This window comes from Triticum aestivum, chromosome 4B (genome assembly GCF_018294505.1).
Source record: "Triticum aestivum cultivar Chinese Spring chromosome 4B, IWGSC CS RefSeq v2.1, whole genome shotgun sequence".
NCBI classification, from domain to species: domain Eukaryota; kingdom Viridiplantae; phylum Streptophyta; class Magnoliopsida; order Poales; family Poaceae; genus Triticum; species Triticum aestivum.
This window is the reverse complement of record NC_057804.1, coordinates 146,016,039-146,026,163: the sequence shown is the minus strand read 5'-3', so window position 1 is coordinate 146,026,163 and position 10,125 is coordinate 146,016,039. Positions and strand designations below refer to the sequence as shown.

At 47.1% G+C, this 10,125-nt stretch overlaps 1 protein-coding gene across 1 annotated transcript; it reads left to right on the top strand.

The window, feature by feature from the left end:
- Positions 1–3,553: 3,553 nt before the first annotated feature.
- LOC123091534 (vacuolar-sorting receptor 1) lies at positions 3,554–8,157 on the top strand. Its single transcript, XM_044513070.1, has 12 exons — positions 3,554–4,093; positions 4,468–5,157; positions 5,236–5,324; positions 5,414–5,483; positions 5,569–5,652; positions 5,758–5,834; positions 5,938–6,019; positions 6,211–6,293; positions 6,381–6,438; positions 6,547–6,675; positions 7,580–7,686; positions 7,784–8,157. The coding sequence occupies exons 1-12, from the start codon at positions 3,784–3,786 to the stop codon at positions 7,880–7,882; spliced, it is 1,878 nt and encodes a 625-aa protein (XP_044369005.1). The 5' UTR covers positions 3,554–3,783; the 3' UTR covers positions 7,883–8,157.
- Positions 8,158–10,125: the final 1,968 nt, after the last annotated feature.

The window sequence follows — 10,125 nt, the reverse complement described above, 5'->3', positions numbered from 1 at the left end:
ATTCCTCTTACGTTCACCTTGATGATTACATTGAGTGGAATTCACCAGGGGTGATTCCTCGGGTTTTCCCCTTGATGTTTGGACACACAGTTACTATGATTACTATGACTTTACACTGAACCATGTTACTAAAGACGGGTCTACCCTGAGGGGTGCCCGCGCGAGCATAATTGCGAGTGATGAGGAGTCGGGTTGACCTGGAAGGTGCCCGTGAGATAATTACGAGGCGTGGCCGGGCATTCTTAGCCCTTGCCGCAAGTCCTCGAGACGGGGCAACGGGGTCACATCTTTCGTGAGTCTCTGCTTGTTACCGCGCGTTCCTAATCCACTACGATTTGGATATTTGATCCGAGGGGCCTCTGGCCTGATAGCACTAACCATCACGTGGGCATAGTATGGGCGTTCTGCGTCGTATGCATCAGCCGAAGCTTAATAGACGTCAGCGACGGAGCGGCGCGCGCCGGGTTGGACTGGTAAGCTCCTGCCTTTTTAGGGAGGTAGCTAGGTCTGCTCACCGGCCGCCCACGCAACGTGCAGGAGTTCCCGGGGAGATGGCCCATGACCCCTGGGGGCATAGGTTTAGTCCGGCGTGCTGACCTCTCTATTAAGCCTAGGTCGGGTTGCGGCGTATTGTTTGGCCGAGGCCGGGCATGACCCAGGAAAGTGTGTCCGGCCGGAGTCAATCGAGCGTGGTGGGTAAGTTGGTGCACCCCTGCAGGGAAGAAAACATCTATCGATAGCCTGTCCTACGGTAACGGACACTCAGAGTTGTATCCCGATCGATACAACTAGAACTGGATACTTGTGACGAGAATTGGATTGTGATGATAATTGGATAGTACGGCTCTGGGATTTCTTTCTCGCAGGGAGTCGAGAAAGGATCTCTGGCCGAGGTTGATAACACTACTACTACTTTACTTTATGCTACTCTACTCCCTCCTGTTTGCTGCAAGATGGTGGTTTCTAGAAGATGCTAGTCTTCGATAGGACTAGGCCTTCTCTCTATTCTGGCATTTCTGCAGCCCAGTCCACATATACAGCCTTCCTTTGATAATGTTGCATATGTAGTGTAGATCCTTGCTTGCGAGTACTTTGGATGAGTACTCACGGTTGCTTTGCTCCCTCTTTTCCCCTTTTCCATTCTTCTCGGATGACGCAACCAGATGACGGAGTCCAGGAGCCAGATGACACCTTTGACGACTGCTACTACCCGAGGGTGCCTACTACCACGTGACGGACCGCCGACGACCAGGAGTAGTTAGGAGGCTCCCAGGCAGGAGGCCTTGCCTTTTCGATCGATGTTGCTTTTGTGCTAGCCTTCTTAAGGCAATCTTGTCTAACTTATGTCTGTACTCAGATATTGTGCTTCTGCTGACTTGTTTGTTTTCGAGCTTATGTATTCGAGCCCTCGAGGCCCCTGGCTTGTAATATAAAGCTTGTATTATTTTAATTTGTGTCTAGAGTTGTGTTGTGATATCTTCCCGTGAGTCCTTGATCTTGATCGTACACATTTGTGTGTATGATTAGTGTATGATTGAATCGAGGGCGTCACAGCATCCAAGAGCTCGGCAACACGCTCCAGCAACGCATCCCGACCGCTCTCCATCAACCTGCATCGCAACAGCTCCCAAGCCACAGTGAGCGCGGCTCTCATGTTTGCTTGTTCCCGTTGGGTGTGCAGCGCCATGGCCACGGCGTGACTTGAGGCCCTTGCGGCTGCCCGCACCTGCCGCGGAGTAGGGGCGGGCGATGTGTGATCGCGCCGCCCGTGCCCCGCAGTGTTCTGCGGTGCGCGAGCTACCTGGGGCGTGGGGTTGAGGTCTTCTTGGGCAGGCGGCGTGGCCCGGGCTGGCCAGGCTACCCAGTGGTCGGCGCTGGTCATTGGGTCGCCAGACATTGGACTCGCGGAGCGACGGCGGGCTAACCGGCGGAAGGAAAGCTCCGATGCACCCCTACCTGGCGCGCCAAATGTCGGATTTAGGGTTCCGGCAAAACCCTTGAGGTTCAAACACTGGGGTGCGCACGAAGATTTCCCCCTACCGAATCTCGCTCTCATCCTCGCCGCGATCTTTAAGCTTAGCTCAATGAACTCACAACACAAGAGACACAAGATTTATACAGGTTTGGGCCACCGTGGTGGTGTAATACCCTACTCCTGTGTGGTGGTGGTGGATTGCCTCTTGGGCTGATGATGAACAGTACAAGGGAAGAACAACCTCCCGAGGAGAGGTGTTCTTGTGGTTGGTGGTTTGCTCGGGGAGGAATCGATTGTCCCTCCAACTGTGGTGGCTAGTCCTATTTATAGAGGCCCTGGTCCTCTTCCCAAATATTGAGCGGGAAGGGACCCAACAACGGCCAATTTGAAGGGCGACAACTAGTACAAGCTATCCTGACTAAAGGTGGTCTTTGCATGTCAAAGGCGCTGGTGGTGACGCCATCTTGGGCTCCATGATGACCTCCGTCCTGCCGTCCTGCTGGTCTTGGTCTTGTTGCATCGATATGGAAACCTTTGCTTGATGCCTCGGTACTCCGCGCCTGCACTTGACCCCTTAGCACCAAAGGGGAAACGAGGACACTGCACGCGCAGGCGCCCGCCTGGTCTTGGTCGTCATGGCTTGCGTCACGGGAACCTCACGAGATACCCCTTGCCTTGATCTCTCCGCCCCTCCGCGAGCCTGCCTGGTGAGGCAGCTCGCGAGGATGTCTTGTGTCGTCCGCCTTGTGAGGCTTGGCCCCTCACGAGGGTCTTGAGTGTTGGTTGATGAAGACGGGCCGTACTGGGCCACTGGTGGAGCCACGCCGCGGGCCGCAGGCAGGCAAGTCTAGGGACCCCTGTTCCCAGAACGCCGACAACACGTGTTGTTCGCTCGACCGTGGTTTTCCTCCCCAACCTCTAGGGTCGTGGTTTTCCTCCCCGTGGGAATGACGTGGGTCGTGCGGGGCTACCTCTTCAATGACACGGTCCAAATAACGCGGTCAATCTCCTTAGGCCAAGTCGTCTCGTGGTTCTTTGACCCAGAGAAATGGCGGGGATCCACGACAACCAACCAAAGCACGAGGGTTTGCGAATATCACCCGCGCTGAAGAAAAAAAATCAAAACAAATACTAGAAAAATTCAAAAATTCTTCTTTTTTGCACGGTAGATAATTTGATGCGTGAGGTCCTCTCTAATTTTTAGATCGTTCGGACATCTAAGCAACTCTTGGCAAAAAAGACAAATTTGGGATCTGTAAATCTTTTTGTTTTTTATGTACTGTTCTGAACCGATGTCCTTTTTGCCGAGAGTTACTCAAATGTCCAGATGATCTAAAAATTGAAGCGGACCTCGCGTAATAAATTATCTACCATGCAATTTTTCTTTGGAATTTTTTGTGAGTTATTTTCTGATTGGGAGTGCGGGCACCGAATCGCTGCACTCCGAGGGTTTGATCCTTTTCTTTTCTTGTCAGCGATGTATCGATGGGGGGTGGGGGGGGGGGGGGGGGGGGGGCTTCAAGCGTAAAAATAAAAGAGGAAAATCCCCTCAATCAAAAAATAAAACAAACGAGAAAGAAGAAGAAAACGCTACACGTTCCTCACGTGTTCGCGAGACTTCGCCGTCCACCTCCGTCGCCTTCCCCAACTTCCGGACTCCTCTCCAACCAAGCAGCAGCACCGCCATAGACACATTGCACACGCCCAAACCAATCTGCTGCTTCCGGCGTGCCGGGTTCCGCGGATCGCGAGCTTGGACAAACCGCTCGATCAGAGCGCACCTCAGGCACCGTTTCTGCCCCCGCGCGATGGCGTCCCCGCCGCCGCCGCTGCTGCTAACGCTGGTGTGGGCGGCGGCGCTCCTGTGGTGCGGCGGATGCGACGCGCGGTTCGTTGTGGAGAAGAACAGCCTCAGGGTGACGGCACCGGAGGCGCTCAAGGGCGCCTACGAGTGCGCCATCGGCAACTTCGGCGTGCCGCAGTACGGCGGCACTATGGTCGGCGTCGTGGCCTACCCCAAGGCCAACCGGAAGGCCTGCAAGGGGTTCGATGACTTCGATGTTTCCTTCAAGGCCAGGCCCGGGGCGCTGCCCACCTTCCTGCTCGTCGATAGGGGAGGTGAGGGAACAGAACCGCTTCTTCGTTTTGGCTGCTGCTAGTTCTGCATGTGTGTGTCGATTGGCTGGATTGGATAGGCTGCGGATTTTATTTAACCACGTCCGAGTTAATTATTGCATCTTGCCAAGCGATGATGTGATTAAGCTGAATAGTCATTGACCAAGTTTGGTACAACGACCAAATCTTTGACCAAGGCCCTCGTGGATATTATTATAGTGGCTACCTCACTGACTTGTTGCACTGATTTGTTCTCAGCCAATTATTGTTGGACATCTTGTTTGTTTGTAACGTCACATTCTACACGGTTAATTTGGATTACACTACGTGTTGTTTTAAAGACTGATTACATAACATGGTTTTGTTGTTCTATATAGATTGCTATTTCACAAAGAAGGCATGGAATGCGCAAAATGCAGGTGCAGCGGCGATCCTTGTTGCCGATGACAGGGATGAACCTTTAATCACGATGGACACGCCTGAAGAGAGTGGAAGGGTGGAATATTTAGAGAACATCACCATCCCCTCTACGCTAATATCCAAAAGCTTCGGGGATAGGCTCAAGAAAGCTATCGATAATGGAGAAATGGTTAATGTGAACTTGGATTGGAGGGAGTCTCTGCCCCACCCCGATGAACGTGTTGAGTATGAATTCTGGACTAACAGCAACGATGAATGTGGTCCAAAATGCGATAGCCAGATTGATTTCGTCAAGAGCTTTAAAGGAGCAGCCCAGATACTTGAGAAGAAGGGATACACACAGTTCACGCCTCATTACATTACATGGTATTGCCCGGAGGCCTACACTTTAAGTAAGCAGTGCAAATCCCAGTGTATCAACCATGGGAGGTATTGTGCACCTGATCCGGATCAGGATTTCAGCAAAGGGTATGATGGGAAAGATGTAGTGGTACAAAATTTACGACAAGTCTGTGTTTATAAAGTTGCCAAGGAGAGCAAGAAACCTTGGCTGTGGTGGGATTATGTGACTGATTTTGCAGTTCGGTGCCCAATGAAAGAAAAGAAGTACACCAAGGAATGTGCTGATGGAGTTGTCAAATCACTTGGTACATTTGTTTGCATATACCTTCTTATTTGCTACTCTGAGGTGCAATGGTTGTACTGAATATGTCTATAATTTCCAGGCCTTGATCACAAAGCAATAGATAAATGTATTGGTGATCCAGATGCTGATGAAGAAAACCCTATTTTGAAAGCTGAACAGGATGCACAGGTTAGTACTTCTGTGAAGTCTTTTATATTCATATTTGTATGATTGGTGATCTCAGATTTGAATGTAACATCCTCTACCATTTTGCATAGATTGGCAATGGCTCTCGTGGTGATGTCACCATCTTACCAACTCTTGTAATTAACAATAGACAATACAGAGGTGTGCTCTTCGAAGTTGTACAATTACCAGTTTTTGTCTATGGTTTGAGATTCCATGTATGCTTAGCTGAGTTTTTGCTTACCAGGGAAACTCGACAAAGCAGCAGTTCTTAAAGCACTTTGTGCTGGATTTCGAGAAACTACCGAGCCAGCTGTTTGCTTGAGTGAAGGTTGGCACATTGATTTCACTACCTTCCCCACAATTTATGCTCAAAGATTGACTTGCTTGTCTCTTGCTCTTAAACATCTACCGTTCGTGTTATGTTAAACTGTAGATATACAAACAAATGAGTGCTTGGAGAACAATGGTGGCTGTTGGCAAGACAAGGCTGCTAACATCACTGCTTGCAAGGTATCTCGAGTGATGTTATCTCTTTCTGTAAATAGGTCATTGAGTTTTTTCTCCCTTTTCTGTTTTACCCTACGCATATGATACTTGGCTGGTGGTTATGCAGGACACTTTCCGTGGAAAAGTGTGTGAATGTCCAGTTGTGAAAGGTGTAAAATTCGTTGGTGATGGCTACACTCATTGTGAAGGTATATACTACCCGGAATCAGGAATATTTCTTTTCTTCCTTCTTTCTTGACTATGTTAAATAAAAATCTGATCAAGCTGTGTGTGTCACCTGCAAATTGTCGTTTAGCGTCCCATGGCATTGTCTTCTAAATCATGGCATTGGAGCCCCTTATAACCTCTTAATTAGTAACTTACGCTGTTGTTATTTTAGCTTCCGGAGGTGGGCGGTGTGAGATTAACAATGGAGGCTGTTGGAAAGAAACCATGAATGGCCGGACATACTCTGCTTGTACTGTAAGTTATCAGTAGGAATCTTCCATAGTGCTTCTTAGTGTGTTAAAATTATCTAAAAGCATATTCTTGGTGCTTAACTACGTACAGGCTGATAGCTGTAAGTGCCCGGATGGGTTCAAAGGGGATGGAATCCACGAATGTGAAGGTAAGTAAAGTACTGAATGTTAGGCCATTGGAAGTACTTCAGGGTTGGCTACACAATGGTGCTCCTTAGATGTGGTGCTGAACTGCTGATGTGACTCTTTTGTGACAGATATTGATGAATGCAAGGAAAGGACTGCATGCCAGTGTAAGGAATGCAACTGCAAGAACACATGGGGAAGTTATGAGTGCGGCTGCAGCGGAGGCTTGCTGTACATGAAGGAGCATGACACATGCATAAGTATGTACATATCTTTTAGACTTTTACGACTAATTTGTTATTGCTTCAGTAATTGCATAGCTTTGGGATCTATGCATCCACTTGGTACAGACAACAACAACAACGACGACGACAACAAAGCCTTTAGTCCCAAACAAGTTCGGGTAGGCTAGAGCTAACTGAACCAAGTGGATAAGATCTCGAAACCAACTCATGGTTCTGGCATGTGGATAGCTAACTTCCACGCACCCCTGTCCATGGCTAGTTCTTATCAACTTGGTACAGAGCCCAAGAAAAATGAAATGAAATTTTCTTTATAAAAAATTAATTGCATACTTGTGGGCTAACCAAATTGGTTCAGTCAGCTTTTGGATACCTGGATTTCAGGCTAGCTTCCTTTCTTCTTCATCAAGTTGCAAACGGATACACTAGTGTTCTATAGAATATATAGGTGTGATGAAATGGGATACTATTGATGAGAAAATATGTCAAACTTCATTCTGGTTTGCCAGAGCACTGGACTTGCTACACCAGCTTTAAAATGAGCAATTTCAGAAATAAGCAAAGCACAACAACAAAGCCTTAAGCTATTTGAGGCGCACCAAGGGCATGTACGATGGTTTGATAAGACAGTTTAATCTTAAACCCGCCATGTAATCTAGAGATACCAATAAAAAACATGATGATCTGTTAGTCTTATCTCTAGTAACTAGATGTACCTAAATATGTGGGGACAGATATCATTGCTAAGAGATCAGCTCTTAATTAAGAGAAGGCATTTCTTTCTCTGCCACCTCAGCATTTATCTTACCGGGCACTCCTAAGATAGCACCATTGTACACAGATATAGCAACGTATAAAATGAAGTCTTAAGCATTGGACATGGGCGGCACTACACTGAATTGACATTCTTCATCTTATTCAGGCAAGAGTACAGCAGCACAGGTAGGCTGGAACTTCCTGTGGGTCGTCTTCTTCGGCCTGGCGGCAACAGGAATTGCAGGATATGCAGTGTACAAGTATCGGATCCGGGTACATGATTTGAACAACCTCTTACATGTTCATTAGCAACTCATAAAATCAAATCTAGGTCAGTATCATCTAACTCTGTTTGCTTCTCTGCACGCAGAGGTACATGGATTCAGAGATCCGTGCCATCATGGCGCAGTACATGCCCCTTGAGAGTCAGGGAGAGATTCCCAGTAATGCTCACCATATTGAGATGTGAAGAACAACGCCAGAGCGGCTTATGGAACGAACATTTTTTGTCTGGCATGTGTGATTGTAGCGATCTTATTGTACAGCATACTAAGACATTCTGTAAATTTCTAGATTAATCACTCAAAGTGCCAAGACATAGCGGACTCCTTGTCGCGAGGATGTTTAAATCGTACAGTTCAAAGTTCAAAATCATTACATACATAACTTCACGGAATTGGCGAATCATATCAGCCCCTTTGACCTGGGGGGTAAGCGCACTTAATTATGCATGTGTTTTATTCATCTAGCTGCATATTTTCAACTGTTTCATGGAACGGGTGTTAGCTCCACATCAATGCACGGGCGATCAAAGATATTGTTTTAAATCAAATTTGCCCAGCTAGGGGTATGGATTGTTTTTCTCCCGTACCGAAATGTTGCCATGAGCTATCACAGACACCAATTCTAGGTAGGGTTTTTTTTAAATTATTCTGGGTAATAGTAGCTTATACTCTTCGTTTCTTTTTAGTTTGCATATAAGATTTGGTCAAAGTCAAACTTTGTAAAATTTGACTAGCTTTGTATATCAACATCCATACTATAAAATTAATAATATTAGATGCATGATGAAATTAATTTTCATAACATATAACTTTAGTATTGGAGATGTTAGAGTGAATTGCAAGAAACCACCACATTTGGGGCTTATCTTGCAGAAAACAACTTGGTCGCTAATCATTTACAAAATCTATCGCGGATTCAGTAACAGTGTTGCAGATTGCACTGAACAAGTGATTTCGCGCAGTTGAGGGCGTTTCCTACAGGTGGGGCCCAATATGCGTGACGTGGCGTAACGGACGCGGTGGCGGCGCCGTTTGCGCGTACATCTGGTCGAGCCGGACCGACCGACCGACGGCGCCCGACCAGATCAGATCTGCTCCGTCCTCTCCCTCCAGCTCCAATCCATGGCGACGACGAAACCTGGCGGCGTGGACGGCGGCGGGGGAGTTGCTGCCGGTGGGGATGCTCCGGGCGGCGGTGCTGGAGATCCATCGGAGTTCTACGGGAGCTCCAATCCCTCGAGCTCGCTGCCTCTTCCCCAACCGCCTTCGCCGCCAAAGTCGTTAGAATACGCGGCGGCTACTGCGTTCGCCCAGGCGGTGAAGGCCAATCCGACGGGCAGCCACCATTTTGCCTCCTCCTTCGGCGGAGTGGAGTAAGTCATCCTCCTCCTCCCTTGTCATTTCCGCGATTTGTATTCTAGGGTTAGGGTTGTAGTGTTAGGGTTCTATGGTTGGTGTTCTTGGGTAGTTGTAGTACGGTTAAGGTTGTAGTGTTAGGGTTCTAGCATTAGGGTTAGTGTTAGCTGTTAACTGAACTTTTAGTAAACTGTTAACTGTGTACTGAATTTATTGAACACTGTTAAGTGGATTTTAACACTGTTAACTGAATTTCTGTTGCCAACAATCTTAACTCTGTTAACTGAATATTGTGAACACTGTTAACTGTTAACTGGATTTATTGATAAGTGTATGCTGTTAATTGAATTTTGTTTACACTGTTAACTGGATTTTAACACTGTAAACTGAAATTCTGTTGGCACCAATAAGACCTCTTAACAATAATTGTGAACAGTGTTAAATGCATTTTATCTGAATTTGTAGCTTGGATGATGAAGAATGGGAAGTGGGGTTCCATTTCCTAGACAAAGATAACTTGGAAAGAACAATCTGTTTATCAGACATAACCTTCTGGAATCTCATTGCCCTAATAGAGGTAGAAGGCTATAGTTCAAGGGATTTTATGTATTCTGTTAGAGATCCAGGAGTTGGTGTGTCAGGAATGGAAGAATTAACTGATGATGACAAGGTGGAAGAAATGTTGGATGACATAGCTAGGAAAGGAAAGAATGTTGTTAACATTACAGTTATGAGAAGTGATGCACCTAGACCAGTTGATTTGAACATTGGTCATGCTTATGAAGAGCAGGTTCCTTTGTCAGAAATAGGTGTACCAGTTGTCTATGAGGTAGACAATTCAGGAGTTCTTTTCCCCAGTCCAGTGAAACCCCAACCACTGCCAGTCCAAGTAGTGAACACACAGGACATCTCTTGTTTGTTGAAGCAAAAGGGCCCAAGTCAACCTGAGTTTGCTTTGGACAATGGTAATGAGAGTCATGAGTATTTCATGGAGACAGACCAAGAGCAAGAGCACATTGAGCAGATGATGGAGCAGAAAAGAAATGAATAAATTCAGAGGTACAGGAGTAAC

Bases quoted from the DNA above. Each gene is read 5' to 3' on its own strand.
- LOC123091534 (XM_044513070.1), top strand. From the start codon at position 3,784: ATGGCGTCCCCGCCGCCGCCGCTGCTGCTAACGCTGGTGTGGGCGGCG. The intron at 6,439-6,546 runs GTAAGTAAAGTA...CTTTTGTGACAG, and splicing joins TGGAATCCACGAATGTGAAG to ATATTGATGAATGCAAGGAA. The intron at 7,687-7,783 runs GTACATGATTTG...CTCTGCACGCAG, and splicing joins TGTACAAGTATCGGATCCGG to AGGTACATGGATTCAGAGAT.